General features: G+C 45.9%; 1 protein-coding gene across 2 annotated transcripts; it reads left to right on the forward strand.

Annotated features, from left to right (window-relative positions):
* Positions 1-8,105: 8,105 nt before the first annotated feature.
* On the forward strand, positions 8,106-20,876 carry LOC115141384 (syntabulin-like). Of its 2 annotated transcripts, XM_029680184.2 has the most exons (8): positions 8,106-10,486; positions 12,698-12,752; positions 13,058-13,235; positions 13,579-13,773; positions 17,153-17,252; positions 17,614-17,754; positions 18,855-19,007; positions 19,146-20,876. In XM_029680184.2, exons 1-8 carry the CDS (start codon positions 10,404-10,406, stop codon positions 20,266-20,268), a joined length of 2,028 nt encoding a protein of 675 aa, XP_029536044.2. In that variant the 5' UTR covers positions 8,106-10,403; the 3' UTR covers positions 20,269-20,876. The 2 variants fall into 2 exon arrangements, with proteins under 2 accessions (XP_029536044.2, XP_029536043.2); XM_029680183.2 differs by having other exon boundaries at positions 10,456-12,752.

Here is a 20,876-nt window from a genome sequence, read left to right on the forward strand (position 1 = left end):
CACCATCGAGCTTTCACTCTTTAGATTTACTCTTAAAACACATGGACAGGGTCAGTATTTTATTCCAAATGTTTCAAATGAGAATAGGCCTTAGATGTCTCACACAATTAAGTAGCCGTTGGTCACAGGGGTAGGCTATTTGAATGTTCTGGCCACTACTCAGTATCCCCCACCTCTTTGACCTGGGCTTTTTGACAGCCTCCCTCCGCTGAATTATGTTTTTCATCTCTGCAATCTGAACATTGAGTTTGGAGAGCTTGTCCTCAACTAAATGTTGCTCTCAACAGCCCCGCTGCATTATGTTATTCACTTCTTTCGTCCGTATGAGCCAGTATACAGCATCAATGTAACAGTATAACTTTAGTCCGTCCCCTCGCGCGAACCAGGGACCCTCTGCACACAGACAACAGTCACCCACGAAGCATCGTTACCCATCGCTCCACAAAAGCCGCGGCCCTTGCAGAGCAAGAGGACCCACTACTTTAAGGTCTCAGAGCAAGTGACGTCTCCGATTGAAACGCTATTAGCGCGCACCACCGCTAAGTAGCTAGCCATTTCACATCCGTTACAAAAGCTGCTGAGCTGCTTCTTTTCCGACCTGGGCCAGTGCAGCCCACCGTAGACGATCTGGTGGGCCCGGGCTACCCCATGAGTACTATATCGACACTGAATTTAGTGCGGATACCCGTTCGACATAGAGCGCCAACCTCAGCTTCCGGGGGACTTGGGTTACAGGCACGCGCCCGGCGCCATCCCCAGCTGCAAGTAGAGGTGATACCGGGAGTAGTGTGTGACGCCATTTCAAAGGCACGCTTACAACCCTTTTCAAAGTCGACGAGTAGAACTAAAGACTATATAGTTTTCTATAAACTAGGCTTCAAGCGCTTCAAATTTACCCTCAGATTTGACAATATTTTAATAGAAAGTCGGAGTACAGAAAATCTCTGATAGTCATTTTTTTCTCTTTGTAAGATGATGGAAGGTTATCTGTGCTGCTGAAGGTTGTAAGAAATAAAGTAAGGTTAATGCATTTATGCTTTACCAAATATTGTGGAAGATTACAGTAACAACAAAAAAACACCTTGAACCACAATGAGATTGTAGTATTGTATTTGTATTTTTTAAATTTTAAAACAGTTACATAAATGCAATATATATTTTTTGAAAAAGCCATCATTTATTTTGACTTTTGCTAAGGCAAAAACAAGATTTGATAAACACAACCACATCATTTCTCTATGCGGATTTCATTCACAATGGACAGAAAATAAAAACCAAACGTAGACCTATCATTCATATTACCCATATTTTGCTTTAAATACATTCATTAATGTTGCCAATTATTCACCCTTACTGTTACTTTAGAAATATGAATTATTTTCACATTATAGTCAAAGACATAACTGAATTTCTGTATTGACAATATTGTAAGACACGTGGACAGGGTGAGTTCTTTATTTCAGCTGTTTCAAATGAGAAAAGTAGGCATGGATCACAGTAGTGCATTCGAATATTCTGGTCACTGCTGCGAAGCAGTTCAGTATCCCCACCTCGGGATTTTTTTGTTGACAGCCCCTCTCTGATGATCTGCAATCTGAACATTACATTTGGAGAGCTTTGACAGTTCCTTGACCTCAAATTAATTTTGCTCTCAACGGGCCCTGCTGCATTATACACTTCATTCATCAGTGGGGAGTCAGTTGAACCATAATCTGTGTTTATAGGATACGTTGAATATGGCGATTCTATTCAACCGACTCCCGTAAACCCAGATTCTGGTTCAGGAGTCAGTTGAACCATAATCTGTGTTTTATAGCATACGTTGAATATGGCGATTCTATTCAACCGACTCCCGTAAACCCAGATTCTGGTTCAGGAGTCAGTTGAACCATAATCTATGTTTATAGGATACGTTGAATATGGCGATTCTATTCAACCGACTCCCGTAAACCCAGATTCTGGTTCAGGAGTCAGTAGGCCCTATAACTCTCAGAAGAACAACATAAGGTAAACTGATGACGAGTTTGGTCGACTGGTTACTGTTAAAAAAAAATCATGGCATGTTAAATCTTTTGTAGAGGGAATTTTCATCCGTGAAGCAGTTTTTTTTTAAACAAGACAAAAAAAAATGATAAAGTAGACCGGGTTTCGATGTTTTGCCAAGGCTGCACTGCAGTGTCTACTCACTACTAGACGGAACCGGGGCTTTGACCTGGTTTGTTTCCGACCTGGGCCGGTGTACCCCTCTTTAGACGACCTGGTGGTCTCGGGCAGGAGCACCATATCACGAGCAAACTTGGTGCGGACAGCCGTTCTGCATAGCGTACTACAGCCCAGAGCTCATCAACTAACTCGATTCGCCAACTTCAGCCTCCCAGGGACTTGGATTACAGGGACGAGCCACTGTGTCAGGAGAAAAATGTAGCTGAAGGTAAAATTGATAAAAGGGGTAATCTGTGACGTCATTTCAAGAGAAGAACTAAAGACTGGTTGTCTATAAACTAGGCTTCTAAACGGTCTCAAATTACCCTAAAATTTGATATTTTTTTCATACAAAGTCGAAGTACAGAAAATTTCTTATGGTCAGCTATTTGTCTTTGTAAGAGGATGGAATGTCTGTGACGCTGACTAGCATGTTGTAAGAAATAAAATAATGTTTTTATGCTTTACCATACATTTTGGAAGAGCACAACCCCCCACCTGTAACTGATAATAAGATTGTATTTGTATTACTTTATTTAAAACAGTTACATGAATTCAATATAATTTTCAGAACAAACAATATTTTCATTTGAAATCTGCTTAGGCAAAACATGATTTGATAAAAATCATCATCATGTTTAGTTTCTGTTTCGGCCTAGTATGGTTCTCAATCAGAGGCAGGTGTCGTTAGTTGTCTCTGATTGAGAATCATACTTAGGTAGCCTGGGTTTCACTGTTAGTTTGTGGGTGTTTGTTTTCCGAGTCAGTGTTTGTCACCACACGGAACTGTTTCGTTGATGCACGTTATTTTTGTTTTGTTTGAGTGTTCAGTTGTTTTCGTAACAAATCATTATGGACACTTACCCGGCTGCATCTTGGTCCGATACCTACTCCTCTTCAGAAGAGGAGGAGGAATGCCATTACAGAAACACCCACCAACCAAGGACCAAGCAGCGTGGTAAAGGACAGCAGCAGCAGTGGCAAAGTACACAGGACTCCTGGACATGGGAGGAGATTCTGGACGGCAAAGGACCCTGGACTCAGCCAGGGGAATATCGCCGTCCCAAGGCAGAGCTGGAGGCAGCAAAGGCAGAAAGGCGCTGGTATGAGGAGGCAGCACAGCAGCGCGGCTGGAAGCCCCAAACATTTCTTGGGGGGGCCACACGGGGAGTGTGGTGAAGCCTGGTAGGAGACCTGCGCCAACTTCCCGTGCTTACCGGAGAGAGAGAGACCGGGCAAGCACTGTGTTATGCGGTGGAGCGCACAGTTTCCCAAGTGCGTGTGCATAGCCTGGTGCGGTACATTCCAGCTCCTCGTATCGGCCGGGCTAGAGTGGGCATCGAGCCAGGTGCCATGAAGCCGGCTCTATGTATCTGGTCTCCAGTGCGTCTCCTTGGGCCGGCGTACATGGCACCAGCCTTACGCATGGTGTCCCCGGTTCGCCAGCACAGCCCAGTGCGGGCTATTCCACCTCGCCGCACTGGCCTGGCTACCGTCTTCTGCCTACAGGTGCTCCCACCTGTTCAGCGCTGCCAGAGCCTTCCGTCTGTCCTGAGTCGCCAGAGTCTCCCGTCTGTCCTGAGCCGCCAGAGTCTCCCGTCTGTCCTGAGCCGCCCGAGTCTCCCGTCTGTCCTGAGCCGCCCGAGTCTCCCGTCTGTCCTGAGCCGCCAGAGTCTCCCGTCTGTCCTGAGCCGCCAGAGTCTCCCGTCTGTCCTGAGTCGCCCGAGTCTCCCGTCTGTCCTGAGCCGCCAGAGTCTCCCGTCTGTCCTGAGCCGCCAGAGTCTCCCGTCTGTCCTGAACCGCCAGTCTCCCGTCTGTCCTGAGCCGCCAGAGTCTCCCATCTGTCCTGAGCTGCTAGAGTCTCCCGTCTGTCCTGAGCTGCTAGTCTCCAGTCTGTCCTGAGCCGTCAGAGCCGCCAGTCTGTCATGAGCCGCCAGTCAGCCAGGAGCTGCCAGAGCCGTCAGTCAGCCAGGAGCTGCCAGAGCCGCCAGCCAGGAGCTGCCAGAGCTGGCAGTCAGCCAGGAGCTGCCAGAGCCGTCAGTCAGCCAGGAGCTGCCAGAGCCGCCAGCCAGCCAGGAGCTGCCAGAGCCGTCAGTCAGCCAGGAGCTGCCAGAGCCGCCAGCCAGGAGCTGCCAGAGCCGCCAGCCAGGAGCTGCCAAAGCTGGCAGTCAGCCAGGAGCTGCCAGAGCCGTCAGTCAGCCAGGAGCTGCCAGAGCCGCCAGCCAGCCAGGAGCTGCCAGAGCCGTCAGTCAGCCAGGAGCTGCCAGAGCCGCCAGCCAGGAGCTGCCAGAGCTGGCAGTCAGCCAGGAGCTGCCAGAGCCGTCAGTCAGCCAGGAGCTGCCAGAGCTGTCAGTCAGCCAGGAGCTGCCAGAGCCATCAGCCAGCCAGGAGCTGCCAGAGCCGTCAGTCAGCTAGGCGATGCCAGAATCGCCCTTCACTCCGGAGCTGCCGGAGTCTCCCGCCTGTCCGCCGCTCCCGGAGTCTCCCATCGCTCCGCCGCTCCCGGAGTCTCCCGCCTGTCCGGCGCTCCCGGAGTCTCCCAACGCTCCGCCACTCCCGGAGTCTCCCGCCTGTCCGCCGCTCCCGGAGTCTCCCAACGCTCCGCCGCTCCCGGAGTCTCCCGTCCGTCCGGCGCTGCCGGAATCTCCCGTCCGTCCGGCGCTGCCGGAATCTCCCATCCATTTGGGACCCATGGCTAGGGTCCCCAGTCGGAGGTCGGCGACGAGGGTTGCCGCTCATAAGAGGCCACGGGGGCGGTTGAGGAGGCGGACAAAAACTGTGGTGAAGTGGCCTAAAGAATTGTCAAAGACTCCAGTCACATAGACTGTTCTCTCTGCTACCGCACGGCAAGCGGTACCAGAGCGCCACATTTTTTATATATTTGCAAAAAAGTCTAACAAAGTTTTTGCTTTGTCATGATGTGGCATTGTGTGTAGATTGATTTGAAGATATTCAGGGCTTAGCCGAAAACCGGTAGAGGGGTCTAAGGGCATTCTCCCCCAGCACATAAAAATAAGCTACATGTAGCAACAGCTATATGTGTGAATTTGGTGCACTTTGAGATGAATATTGAGAGATTAGAACATTTAGAGATTTGATATTTTTCAGGCAACTTGTACCTTCCCACCTGTCACAGCAGACGCTGCCAGTACTCAATTACAATTGATGCTGTGGGTCTCTCTACTCTAGAACAATCTTTACTCTGGAATACATACATCTACAGTGTATTTCCAAAAACCATTAAACAACTTCAAACATAGTCCTCGACCTTACCAATCAGGCAAAACTGCTGAAAGAATGCCACAGTAACTAAACCCCCCACCTCTCTCTCCCTCTCTCACCTCTCACTCAGGATTGAAAGAAACCCAACCTTCATTTACGGTGTGATGCAGTCACAACCACAAGTCTCACAAAACTCAGATTTGGACAAGAATTACTTTATAACCCTAAATGATCCCATTTACACTTTGTAGTCAATTTTGACAAGATAATAATAGTTTCTGACTTTTCTTTGGGGTAATTGCTGTTTAAAGTTTCGACCAGGGCAACTCAGCTGTAAAGAAAAATTCAAGTGTCTGCATAATAGCGCAACACAACTCCAAACATGACAGATAAGAAGCTACATAGCCCCTAGGCCAGGGAGGGGCAACGCCAGTCTTCAGGGGCCGGAGTAGTGTCACAATTTCCTCCCATTCATAGAAAACACAGCTGATTAAACCAAATGCATTCTGAACTGGAGATCATGATTAGTTGATTATTGGAGTAGGGTTTGTGAACTGGGCCTGAGGCAAAAGTGTGACAACAATCAGGAGTTGCCCATCCCTACCCTAGGCAATGCATTCGGAAAGTATTCAGACCCCTTCCAAATTGTGTTACGTTGCAGTCTTACTCTAAAATTGATTAAATTAAAAAAAGTCCTCATCAATCTACACACAATACCCCATAAGGATAAAGCGAAAACCGTTTTTTCAACATTTTTGCAAATGTAGTATAAAAAATACAAACAGAAATAACTTAATTACATATTATCCAGACCCTTTGCTATGAGACTCGATATTTGAGCCCAGGGTCTGGATAATATGTAATTAAGTTATGTCTGTGTTTCTACAACTTGTTTCTACAACTTGATTGGAGTCCAACTGTGGTAAATCCAATTGACTGAACATGATTTGAAAAGGCACACACCTGTCTATATAAGGTCTCACAGTTGACAGTGCATGTCAGAGCAAAAACCAAGCCATGAGGTCTAAGGAATTGTCCATAGAGATGCAAGACAGGATTGTTTCGATGCACAGGGTACCAAGAAATGTCTGCAGTATTGAAGGTCCCCAAGAACACAGTGGCCTCCATCATTCTTAAATGAGCTGGCCATCTGGACAAACTGAGCAATCGGGGGAGAAGGGCCTTGGTCAGGGAGGTGACCAAGAACCTGATGGTCACTCTGACAGAGCTCCAGAGTTCATCAGTGGAGATGAAAGAAACTTCCAGAAGGACAACCATCTCTTCAGCACTCCACCAATCAGACCGTTATCGTACAGTGGCCAGACTCCCCATCCAACCTGACAGAGCTTGAGAGGACCTGCAGAGAAGAATGTGAGAATGTTTTATATACTTGCAAAAATATCTAAAAAACTGTATTTGCTTTGTCATGATGTGGTATTGTGTGTGTGTGTGTGGGGGGGGGGGGGGGGGGGGGGAGGGGAAACACTTTTTATCATGATTTACACCAACATCCTTTGCTTGCCCATTCACTAAATATACTGCTAAATAACTCTGACTGACACCCAATAGCTTAAGGATGCGTAGCGCTAGCGCTAATTCTAGTTTATTAGCATTGGTCAACCCTTATTCTGAGGGAGACAATTCAGTTAGCTACCACAAACCCTGCACAAACCTCTAACTCTGCTGCAATTTTTTGGCTGTCCTGCCATCTACACCTCATCATTGACATCTAACCGGTGCTACAAGGGTGGGCGAGGGGTCAAGGGACGTGACTGGTCCCCTGCGATGTGAAATCTCGATCAATCACAGCAGGCACTGTGTCATTCTAGGGGCTTCTTTCAGTGCCTTCTGCCTAGCGCATTATATTGTATTGTTTATTTATATCACAAAAATAAGTCAGTAAAACGTTTTCTTAGAAATTCTGCATAGTGCAAGTGATGTGTGGTTATGCAAACTCATATCAGACTGAAATGTAAGAAGGTTGACGGCTGGAGCAAAAAAAAGGCCTGATGATGCCACTGCTCAATTCCTGGACTCGCCCAGTGACTTCAGCACCATGGACAGGAAACTCTAAGCCGCGCCCCAATCATACTGACATTGCCTGAGACGCAACTGTATTGTTTCAAAATGTAGATATGTTGTTGTTATTTCATGCATTTCTTGTTGTCACACACCCTGATATTATTGTCTGTGTCATTCTACACGGGCTATGGGAAGTGGAAGTAGGCGATTCCAGGACGGAACAATCATGCCTGCGTTACTTAACCCAACACTGTTCGAACATTGGTCATATTTGACTTCGAGAGCGCGCTGTCACTGTTGGTGCGTGTTTAGCAGCTTCATCCTCGTCCAATCCTGTGTGCACAGTGTCATTTCCACATATCAAAACACAGAGTGGGATGGGCTCGACAGTCAGACTCGTGATGAACACTGGAGTAACAAGGGACTCGTTGTGGTGTCCGTGATTTAGGCTACACCCGCATCCTTTGCAACTGGGGGAATCATCACCAAACATCCAGGCTAGTACAATTATATGTTTATGTAAATAGTTGGATGAAAACATTTAGGAAAAAATAGGAATAGGAAAAAACGATACGCATGTAATTCTGATTTCAAGCTAGCCTATGATGTTGTTTACTTTCCCATTTATTATCACAATTTGCTATCCATTAGCATATTGTCGTATTTAGTTAAATTCGAAATTATGATTGTAAAATACATGTAATTTAGTTAAGCTATTGCGCACTAACCAAATGTTAAAGGTGGGGCTGGTTGAAAAAACGGTCAGGTTAAATTTGAACTCATACATCGCTTGATCATATTCAGCACCACGAGACGGTGGACAGCGCCAAAGATTTCAACTGCGTGTTAAATTAATCCCATGGGCGACCATCCTCCTATGCATTGATATCTTTCTTCTGGGATTACAAGAGCGACAAAACATATTTTGGTAGCTATATTTCAGTAAGTTTATGGGCTAGACTATATGTTTTGCATTCGTTGCTGGAGTTTGTGAGAATGGTCTAAAATCATTGACAAACCATTAAGAATTCATACATGTGGCGGGAAACTTTTGATTTTAGGCCTGCCTTTGATATTCAACTTGGGCAGAGCAGGTAAGAAAAACTAAAAAACTAAAAACTACAATAACCTTCATTCAAGTCACCATGAAGCACATCACATACTGTAACTTATACATTGACAAACATGGTCAGCATTTGCAGAAACAGATATTATAAGGATATTAAGGAACGTTTTGCCATCATAAATTGGCCGATGTGAGCTGTCTGTATTCTCTCTGTAAATAATGTGTATTTAGAGTATTTAGAGTGTATTTAGAACGCACTGAATTGGATGTTATTGACCACCAATAGCAAGTGAAAGGTTTTACACCTTGCCATTGTTATGGGTATTTACACACACCATTCAGGTTGATAAGGATAATCTATGTTGGATTTGGGGAAAATCTATCAAAACACTATAATAGAACTGTACATTTTCAGATGTGGTTTTATTGGAGACACTGTAATGTATTCCTTTGTGAACATTATCAAAAGACAGAAAATTAGACACCTTGAAACACAGCTTCTATCATCATCCTGAATGCTCACACATGTTTGCATGTACACACATACACACATACACATACACAATATGTCCTGTCCAATAAACTTATGTTCTCTGTTTTTATATGGTTTTAAATATATGATTATGTGCCATACCATATGTAAACCCTCTCAGAGGAAAATATTGGATTATATCATGCTTCATACAGTTGACTGCCCGAAAGTGCACACTCAAACCAAGCAGGCAGACTAAATACAGATTGAACAGATTAAGGACGCAGTATCGTGAGATAATTCCCAGATCAGAAATAACCTTTACGTCTAAGTACAACGCAAAAAAAAACAAATAAAACTACTTGAATTAAATGAAACCATTATACCCACTAAACATAACTAAATTATTTATCTTGTTAAAATATGAGCTTGCCATACCCTGTAGATCTGTGCAGCTATTTAAAGGCCCAGAGGTCTTATATATTTCCACACTGTGCTGGAAAAATACTGTGAAATTGTGAAAATTATAATAATACACTTTTAGTGTAAGAGCTGTTTGAAAATACCACCTGAAATGTCAGCCTGTTTTGCTGGGATGGCATTTTGGTGACACCACCAGGTGTTAAATTTGTGAATAGACCAAGTACAAAGAGCGTTCCAAACCTCTGCCAATGACAGCTAATTTCAGTTTTCCCCTCCCCACTCAGATTACTACCAGACAGTCCTAGCTACATTTTTGTTTGAGAAATTGCTCTTTGCTAAGAAGCAATTTTTTGGACCATTTTCATTTAAAACAATCACAGAAAGGTAAATAAAATGGTTACCCAGAAATTATTTGATATTGCGATAAACGACTGCAAACCACTAGAAGGGATGAGTAACCTTGCCTGCAGAACAGAACATTATGTTAACTCCCAAAGACTTTAGCCTGGTGGGCTAACACAGTCTTGAGTTATGCAGAACATCCGGATTTGATACCCAGTTGATTGCGTAAGTTCCAGCCGTAGGACCAATGCCAGGAACATTGTGAACAAAACAGCCAGGTCACCCGTGATACAAGTCAGTATTAGACGTCTATCCATGTCTGAGGACGTCAGGAGATGATGTGGAAACCAGCCACAATGGGCAACAGTGAGAGCTGTTAGTCTCAAATTGGTTTATGTTTTTGAAAGTGGACAGGGATGGGGATGGGTGTAAGCATCTACCTCTAATGCCAAAGGTTGCATGTTCAATCCAGCTATAGAAAGTAGTTTGAGATTGGTTTCCCTTACCTTAACCATTCAAAAAAAAAATTCTAATCTTAAGATTTCAACACTTGGGAAACATGGACGAATTCTGACGTGAGACTGTGAGAGCTTGTTGCAGATGGTCACGTTGTTTTGCATCTTATCTACTGAGAGCATGCATGGGCAGGCTTAGATGAAAACATCTCTCTGTGAATCTGAGGCTGTCAACCTTCCACCCAGGATTCTATCTGCTAAGGGACCACCTTTACCTGCAAGGTAAATGAAATGTTTTAAAATATTTTGAAACGGAGTGAAAATATGCGCTTTTTATTTGACAAGCCCAGGTAGTCTCTCACCGTTTCAGTCTGTTTTCTTTGATATTTTCTTCACCTGGGTCATTCCTCATGACCCAGGAGAAGGATATTTACAAGCCCTGCTGAGATTCAATCAGCATTGAGACACTGTATGGACATTATATGATAACAACTATTGAGTATAGTAATGTACAAACCTGATTGCATTTTCCTGACATTGATTGCTGCTGATGTGCACAGAGACAATGGCTCACGTGCGCTTGATCATATGGGAGCACACCTGACCTTGTTGTAACACTCCCCTCACACTGCCCTAGGCCACACCCGAAGTAAACCACATTGACCTTTGTTATGTTGCAGGAGGAAAACCCTCCTATTGCACGCTTGTTAGATGCAGAACTGTCTGCAAATTTCATTGGCCTGTCTTCCTTGCAGTAATTTTCCTCTGTTGCTAAGTATGTTGCTAGGGCATGGTTTGGTTGGTAGCTCTGAGACTGTGCCTGCTGCCTAATCTGATTCCACTTTGAAGCTGTGTGCCAGCTATCCAAAGGCGGGTAGAAACTAAAAGGAAAACATATCGAGGCATAAAATGCTGGCATACTGCTGTTTTATTGTGATGCTCATGACACACTTCTCAGTTGCCTTAAGAGGTACAAAAAGCTGAGCTCATTTCAGGTGAACTTTTGGGGTGTTCTCATATCAGGGCTGTAGGACCTAGAAGACTAAAAGTGCATACAATCTGATATAAAAACCTGCCTTCAAGTATAATCTCTTTGTGGTTTAGCTGTTGAACTTATTTCTTCACTCTTACGTGCTGAAAACATACCTGGAGTGTAAGACATGATAGTCAGGGTACACAGTGTTTTTCAAGATGGGTGTTTGCTTGGGGACAGGGACAGCAGATGTCCTGAGCTACATTTACCAACATCCTGGGTGCCATGCAGTCAAAATAAAGAGACACAGTCCAGATGCTAAGGGGGAAAAAGTCTGGATTCAGTAAAGAGAGAACGAATCAGAGCTTAGGGGTCAATTCCGTCATTTTTTATATAAAAAAAAAGAGAAGATCAAACACGTTCACACTTACATAACCAACTCCTTCAAGCGATGATGCTAAGAGAGGCACAAAATTCAACAGGAGAGGGGGAATGGATAAGGAATTGAGTGATGTCATAATGTGCAGTCAGGCATTATGTGAACCATGATTTATTCAGCCATGTACTGGAGCCTGGATGTCTTTTGTATGTCTATGTCAACATGGAGAGGGTGAATTCAACTACGTGTATAGGGTCTGTGAAAATCAATATAAACTCAAAACACCATACACTATTATTCTGTCATTCTTATCTCAATATTCAGTGAGCGGTTTGCCGGTGCTACTCTCTGGTGTCATCTTGTTGACAGCAAAAAGGCTATTTGGCACAGGATCCCAAATGGAAGAAATGTCATAATTCTATTATGTTTTTTGGCAGAATGAATCATGGCGCTGAGGAAAACCTTAGTCAGCCCCTCTCTAATAGATGTGCCCCCGCACTTTGACTCTGTACCTGTACATAGCCTCGCTATTTTTTTTAAACTTACCACTTATTTTTCTTTAAACTCCATTGTTGGTTAAGGGCTTGCAAGTAAGCATTTCACTGTACATGTCTAAACCGGTTGTATTCGGCACATGTGACAAATACAATTTGATTTGAGATGTTTGAATATGTTGCTGTGTGCTTTCCACCTAGTGGGACATCATTTATTCATTCATTTCTAAATGAAGAGTTAGAAACACACCCAGATCCTCTCTGCAGCATCATTCGCGACTAGATAATAGATTTTAGATTGTATTTTCTCTGGCACATGCATGTGAAGGACTGTAAACCTGGGTTTTATTGGATTTAAGAAAGGGTCTCATGCCTTTGTTCCATGTTTGAGGAAATACATGCAAAATATTTTCAAGTAAAACAAAAATGTTTTCAATCTGGTAGCCTATATTTGATTTGGGGCTCACTGGTTTAATGACCAAGGTCCGGTCAGTGTCTGTGCCAGGCAGGGGTGGACGTAGGCGGAGGAGACATTATTTACATAACCAATTTCGGAGAGTCGGCCTTGTTCGTAAATGGTTCAGTGCCAGTGTGCCACATCAGGATGCCTTGGACAGAAATACACCTCACCGTTACTTTTCTCACAGATCCAAAGGGGAAAACGCAGCGTCAAGCACAATGGGACCATTCCAGGAATATGAGGTGTGTGTCATTGCAACACTTTGAAAGTTGATCGTTTTTAATCTTAACAATTCCACTAATATTTTTGTTCAAATTTCATGAGAATGATAATAGTGATAGAATGATAATCTAATCTAGACTGTCACATAAGTAGACCATAATTATTTAATGATTGTGCTGCTGTGACAGAGCTAATGTAGCAAGACAAAAACAAAATGCGCAAAGTTGTATTTACTCACACCGAATCGCATATGAATTGGATTTGTTCTTGTGGCAAAAATGCAAGTGGTGAGTTGTGATAGTTGTGATACCTGTATGGTTCTCAGGAAAAGAAGTCAGCAGGGAAGGAAAGCGCCCGCAGCCGCATCCCACGCTTGATCCTTCATCCTTTCCACCCTAATGAGAAAGGGTCACCCTTGTCCGAATCACCCATTTCAGAGGAGGAGGGTAAGGACTGTGACATTAGCTCGGACAACTCCAAACGGACCATCAGCTTTTGCTCAGGTATGTTGTTCCCATGTTTCAGATCTAGGTTAGGGTGCATCATAAAAATCTAAAAATAGTTATTTTAATCTCACTAAATTTATCTGAAAACATAAAATGAATAGGAATTTGCTTTCACTTGTCAGTATTGTCACTAGCAGCCAGGGCAGTACTGGCAATGGCAGATGGGCTGGTCTCTCTTTAGCCCAGTGGGCCTTCCTAAATCTAATTTGTGTGTGCAGAATTAATGGCCGCCAGTGTGCTAGAAATGCCCAGGACGATTTCTGATCCCAAGGTTCAGTCCCTCTTAATGATTGACTGCTGTGTGTTCCATGCATATTCTTGGCTATACCTGTCTACATAGATGACACTGGCTGCCCCAGTAGTCAGTCTGTGTCCCCCTCCAAAACCCTGTCAGGGTCAGACAACAGTCCACATGGCTCCCCCATGCCCACTGCCGAGTGCAAGACCAAGGTGAAGAGGGTGAGGGTGATGGCAGAGTGGCACGCACCACCGCCGAGGCGCAAGAGGGAGCAGCGATCGTCCACATTGCCCAGAGGTAGGCCACTGCAGGGAATGGCTTCAGGTTTTTTGTGTAGGTGGGGTTAGGAGGCACGTACATACTATAAGGGCACAGGGCGAGACCCAGATGTAGACACGGGAGGCAGATGGTTTGAGTCTCTGATATTTATTATAATCCAAGGGGTAGGCAAGAGAATTGTCGTGGACAGGCAACAAAGTCAAAACCAGAGAGTTCAGGAGGTACAAAGTGGCAGGCAGGCTCGAGGTCAGGGCAGGCAGCATGATCAGGCAGGCAGGTTCAGAGTCAAGGCAGGCAAGGGTCAAAATCGGGAGGACTAGAAAAGCAGGAGCACGGAAAACCACGCTGGTTGACTTGACAAGACGAACTAGCAACAGACAAACAGGGAACACCAGAATAAATACCCAGGCACTAATGGGGAAGACAGGTGATACCCAGAGGTGGGTGGAGATAATCACAAAGACAGGTGAAACAGTACCCTCCCCCTCCCCAGGGGTGCCACCTGGCATGCTACCTGGGCACATACCTGGCTGACGGCGGTGAAAGTCGGTGAGGAGGGCCGGGTCCAGGATGTCTTTAGCGGGAATCCAGCACCTCTGCCCTGGGCCATAACCCTCCCTCAACCAGGTACTGGAAACGCCTGCCCCGTGGTTGAACCCTCAGGAGGTGTCTCACCGTATACACTGGCTGACCTTCGATGACACACGGGGGGAGGGATGGGCCTAGAAGCAGAAGGGCTGTGAGACAAGGGTTTAAATCTTGAACACATGAAAAGTAGGGTGAACACGGACTGGGTAACAGCAGTGGGACTAAGGACTCTAGAAGATGGGGAAAGTTTGCGGGATTCCACCCAGAGGGGCAGATCCCGTGTGGACAACCATTCCCTCTGCCTGACCATTCCCTCTGCCTGATAGCGGGGAACAAGAATCCGGAGGTGGTCCGCTTGTCGACGATACCTGGAGGTGGTCTTGAAAAAGAGCTTGGGCGGCTCTTCTCCAGGTACGCCAACAGCGGCGAACAAACATCTGGGCTGAGGGTGTTGACCTTCTTGTGAAGAGGGATGAAATGGGCGGCTTTGGAAAACCTATCCACCACCGTCAGAATGGTGGGGTTACCATCTGATGGGGGGGGGCCCTGGATGACAGGTAAGCCCGGAGGAGTGAGCCCATTCCAGGACTTGAGGCCATGTATCGAATCAGGAACGAACATCCGGTTAGCATTCCTGTAGATGTCCATCAATCCTAATGGTGAGGGCGATGAGGGAATCGAGATCCACTGGTAACACCCAAGCAGCTAGTTAAACTTTTATCACCTCTGATAATCCGTGAAGGTGGGTATCGAATAGGTACTCCGGATTCCAGGCACTCTCGGCGGCCAATTTACGAAAGTCAACAGTGTAGCCTGCCACACTACGGGAGTCGGCAGGGTAGCCTAGTGGTTAGAGCGTTGGACTAGTAACCGGAAGGTTGCAAGTTCAAATCCCCGAGCTGACAAGGTACAAATCTGTCGTTCTACCCCTGAACAGGCAGTTAACCCTAGGCCGTCATTGAAAATAAGAATTTGTTCTTAACTGACTCGTCTAGTTAAATAAAGGTTAAATTTTTAAAAAATTATTCAAGATATTTTTGGGCCACCTCTCTCCCGGATACCGAAGAATCAAAAACCTTCCTCGCCTCTGTTTGAATGTTAAATGACGAGATTACCCATAACAACCTCTGCCACGAAGTCTTCCAGATGATGACAAATAGCGGATTGTTGCTCCCAAACTGCCGTAGCCCAGGAGAGCGCCCTTCCCGACATTAGCATAATAATATACGCTATTGTCGACCGAGGCAAACATGGCTGCAACTCAAAAATGAGGGAGCACTGAGAAAGAAAACCCTGGCAGGTTCCACAATCCCCAGAATATCGCCCCGGAGGTTGTAAGCGAGGGTCTCTGGGAGCCGGGGTAGGCTGTACAAACCCACGACTAATAGTAAGAAGGTGGGTGGTGGTGGTGGGGGGGAGACACGGGAGGCAAATGGTTTGAGTCTGATATTTACTAAAACCCAAGAATAGTTGTGGACAGGTAAAAGATCATAAACAAGTGGCAGGCAGGCTCAAGGTCAGAGCAGGCAGGCAGGCAGTATGGTCAGACAGGTGAGTTCAGCGTTAAGACATAGAGGGGACTAGCAAAAGCGAGATAAGAAAAAGCAGGCACATGGAAAACCACACTGGTTGACTTGACAAGACAAACAGGGAACACCAGAATAAATACCCAGGGACTAATGGGGAAACGAGGGACACCTGGAGGTGGATGGAGACCATCACAAAGACAGGTGAAACAGATCAGGGCGTGACACATATGTTGTCTGACATATGTTATAGCAATCTGGTGCCCACCTATGACAACATCCTAAATATCTCTCACAGTGTACACTTGTTCACTTCCCTTCATGGATTTGAAAGGAACTGACTGGTATAAGAAATATGGTAGAAACTTCCTCTAGCCCGTGCCTACACCAATCCAATGCTTTTACATTTCTGGGGAATACTGAACGAGTGCAGGAAGAAGGAGATATTATTGGGACGTATTCAATGGTTGTGTTCCCCTGCTCAGACATTGTATGCATTAATCAATTGTTGCATGACACTTCATCAATTGTGCCTTTGGGCACCAGATTGCTATAACATATGTCATATGATGTGGTTAGCTGATATGTAAAATAGTTATCCAGGCCTTCCTTGTAAAAGTCTGGCATGCGTCAGCGACGTCTGTGCAGAGGAACGCCAACATTGAGGGGATTCGATTAATCTGGCCCGGGCACCCCGTTTGAAACCCACATTGATGTTGGCTCAAAACAAAAGTGATGTAAATAAGCACGTGGAGTATTGAGTAGGATTCTGTGTTTTCACGTGCAAAAGTTATTGCTTTTGATATAAATACTTTATCTGCCTTCCAAATTAAAAATAGTTTGAAAATTAAAACATATACTATATGTTTCTGGACACTGCGCCATGCTGCCTTGGTGACGACATGACCGAGCAGCGCAGATTACTGTTTGATTTAAGAAGGGCACTCCTCCCTCACTCCTTTTGCCCGTGCAGGTCACGGGCCATGTACTGGTGCCCCGAGGTTCAGCATAATTGAATCCGCCCAACGGCTTGAGCAAGGTTCCAATCCAGAAAGGCTGCTGATTGGATAAATAATGTTGGGCCTGAGGTTTTTCAATTTGGCTGATTAGTAGTTGTTAACAGTCAGACTTCACGTGTTGGTTGGCAGCACATTGTACCTGCAATTGACTCACTCAGCGTTGAAGGTTCTGTTTTGTTGTTAGTTCATCACAAATTCACAGTGAGCACTTTACTATGGTTTTATCGAATGGAAAGAGGTGCAATTCAGTGTGTCTGACTGCAGGTAGCGAAGCAGACTTCAGCTCCTCCAGCAGCACGGGCAGCCTAAAGAGAGGGGAGAGCCTGGCCCACAACTCCACAGGGAAGAAGATCTCCTCACGCAGGTGATATATGGGGTGGCTCTGTTTCTCTACTGCCTCCATTCTAAAAGCAGACGCTCCATTACCAATATCTTACCCCACCAGTGGGTGTTTACATTTAAAGGGCTAGTTTCCCCAGACCATATTCGGCCTTATCCTAAACTAAAATGCACTTCCAACAAAAATGTAATTGGGTCTGGGAAACTGTTTCAAAACGTATAGCTCTGCTATTTCTTTATTGCTGTATCTTTTCCTGCGGGTATGTTTTATTTATGAAAAATAATAATAAATCCTTCCCCAATGATAAATGGACAACATTACAAGACTGTTGTGGAAAAAGTAATCTCCTTAGCTTTGCCTAACTACTGCATGTATTTTCCCACAGTCGTGGTGCCCACATCAGGAGCCTAACGATGTTCAAGCTGGCAGGGAGCCCCTCAGGATCCCACGATGCAGAGCTCTATGCCCCATACAGGACAGTCCCCTCATCCACCAGCAGCAACTCCAGCCCCAAAATACCCTCCAGGTAAACAGCCATGTCACACCCATACACTGGCCAGTTCCAGAAACAACCTCCAGTGTTTCCCCTTCTGGTATTTTTGTTGTTGCCATATTGCTTATGTGGACAGGGCCTAGATCTGAAATGTTTGGATAGCTCAAAGCAGTATGGCAATAATTCTGCCCAGCCTATCAAAGTACAAGAGCAACTACCATGTTCCTAGCATTTCAACATGAAATGCCCTAGGAAGAAGGGGCTAGGGGTCCATTTTGTAATGGTGCATCTGTTGCTCTGGGAGGGGTGGGTGTTCACTAGGTGGGGAAATGGTGGATAGATTAGGCTCTATGCCGGGACTGTCATCTCCTTTTCTGAGACAGGGATTATATCGGTCAGGATTGGGCATGCCAAGATTATATAATTTTATAAACAGTCTGGATTTTGTTATTGTGTCTGTGTGCATGGGTGTCAACCTTGGGTTTATAGGAGAGGAAGAGGTCATGAATATTTCATTACTCAGTCAATAGCCAGACTGGCTTGCCTGGCTGCATTCCTGCCCCCCCACTGTCTCACATTTGGTGGTAGTGCTTCTGGGATCCGTGTTGCTATGTGGCAGAATATTCACTCCAGGGTTCCTGTGCTGCCATGACGGCAGCACTGCACGTACAAGCTCAACCTTGCCTTTCTGCTCGGACTGTAAAATAACTAACCAGAGCCCTCTTGAATTCAGCCCACAGGCTTAATGTGAGTCATTCCCTATGCAACACAATCCCTACTTATTTATCTTATGCGGAACGTCCATGACTGTATTTCTGTTGCTACAGGTAGTCCCTTCGGTAGCAGCTTTTTGTTCTCCCTAAAACGAGCTGTTTTGCGTCATGCACGTTGCACCAATACCTTTTATTTTTTTTCCATTGCCTAGTTCCTTCCCCAAATCCCTGATGGAGCCTCCTGTAGATGGGGCTCAGCACTGCTTGTTGTACTGAACACCGTACAGGATGGTGTGTACAATACATGGGGTGTCCTCTTCCTCAGTATCCATGTTGAGAAAAAGATGGTGTCTCACCAGCAGAACATACAGTATGTGATTCAGGGAAAACGTGTCATTTCCTGCCTCCTCTCCCCATAAGGATGCCCCCCGGACGTTACCACTCCTGTGGGGACAACCATGGGCTCAGATCCCCCAATCCAGAGCAGTATCTCACCCCCCTGCAGCAGAAGGAGGTGGCCATTCGCCACCTGAGAAGCAAGCTGAGGGAAGCGGAGAACACCGTCCATGACAGGTTACCTTCTCAGTGAACAGCTCATGTTTAGCTTGTTTCCTAAATGCATCCCATAGAGTACATTCTACCTACAGTGTAGAAAAACATTGCAATCCTGTACAGCTGTAACTACTAGCTTAACACTATTTTCTCCCTCAGGGACTCTGAGATCGAGGAGCTCAAGTCCCAGCTGGGCAGGATGAGGGAGGACTGGATCGAGGAGGAGTGCCACCGTGTGGAGGCGCAGCTGGCCCTAAAGGACGCACGCAAGGAGATCAAGCAGCTCCGGCAGGCTGTGGAGACCATGAAGAGCAGCCTGATGGAGAAGGACAAGGGCATCCAGAAGTACTTTGTCGACATCAACATCCAGAACCGCAAGCTGGAGTGCCTGCTGCACAGCATGGAGATGGCCCAGAGCGGCTCCATGCTGCAAGACGAGCCAACCATGGACTTCATCTGTGGTGACTCCCCTGTCAATGATAGGCAGGGGGAGGTGGGTGACCAGGCGGTGGAGGAGATGGCAGACTGTGGGCTGCTGGTCAACGACAACCTGGCACACATGCTCATGTCCACAGAAGTGGACTCTAGCGGTAAGCTACGCTGCCACCCAGAGGCTGGTCCTGGGGTGTCCACTCTACTCCACAGTCTGGAGGAGAAAATCGCACCACTGCCTCCACCACCCTCCAACACGTTCTGCTGCAGCACACTCCCTTTCCCTGCTCCAGAGGAGAAGGCCGTTCAGACCGAGATGGTGTCCTTCCCTCCTGACCTGCACGCCCTCCTGCTGCAGCTGCTGAAGTTCCATGGTGGTGCAGTTGGAGATGCTCTCCTTCCAGCTTCTACCAGCCTCCTACAAATCCCAGCACAGCAGGGCCCAGACTTGGCCCCTATCCCGTCCACCTTAAGCCTGCCTAGCTCCTGCCAGCCCATTCCAGTTCTGCCAGTGAGCCCTTATATGTTAAGTAATTCAGGGCTGTGTTGCTCAGACCCTGAGGTGGTCTCCATGCGCTTCATGGAGGAGCTGGATTTTGAGGTGAGCAGTGAGGAGCCCTGCAAGGCCCTCGGGATGGCTGTGGTCAACAAAAGCTATTGGAGCAGTAGCTTCCTTGTTGATCTTGTTGCTGTGGCCGTACCAGTGTTGCCCACAGTGGCCTGGCTGTATTCCCGGCATGGCGTGGATGGGGCGGCGCCAGTCTACAACATCGCAGCATTGATCCGCGGCTGTTGCATCATGGGATTGCACTCTCTCCGTCACGTCACTCATCATGGGGCAGATGTGTAACGGTCTCACGACCCCTGCGTGCACAGCCCGACCCCTCAACTTAAAGCACTTCAACATCCGTTAATCAAAGAGTATTTGAATATTTAGTTTTTCTACACTTGTGAATATTAATGCTACAGTTATTACTTTAGGTTCCCACGCGGTTACTTTGCACTGTGTACAGTTGTTGCGGTGAGTTAAGTCATTGTTTATGGTGAAGGGATTTTGTTAATTGTATTTATTTTGCCTCTGTTCTCTTGTGTATAATCTGAGTAGGTGGTTATGCATCATTGATGTCCTGGGCTGGCACTAGTTACCCCTACTTAAAGCAACCATGTTTTTTTTCTGAAAGTATTAGGATTTGTGAGGGTGGAGATGAAATTGAATGAGTGTTTGTAGTGGTTTATGTTCCAAAATAATCTTAAACCTGCAGCCAAAGCTTTATTAATGAATGTTTATTCTTTATTTTTCTACCTGGGAGTAGAGCGTACATGTGTAACAAATTGTTGATAGGTGTCTGAGACCAACGCTTCAAAACAACTCAGACTTGTTTGTGCCTGAGCTACTGTGTGTAATACTCTTAACATCAAATGTCCTAATATATTTACTATTAAAGCATGATAATCCCA

This window comes from Oncorhynchus nerka, linkage group LG14 (assembly GCF_034236695.1).
Source record: "Oncorhynchus nerka isolate Pitt River linkage group LG14, Oner_Uvic_2.0, whole genome shotgun sequence".
NCBI classification, from domain to species: Eukaryota; Metazoa; Chordata; class Actinopteri; order Salmoniformes; family Salmonidae; genus Oncorhynchus; species Oncorhynchus nerka.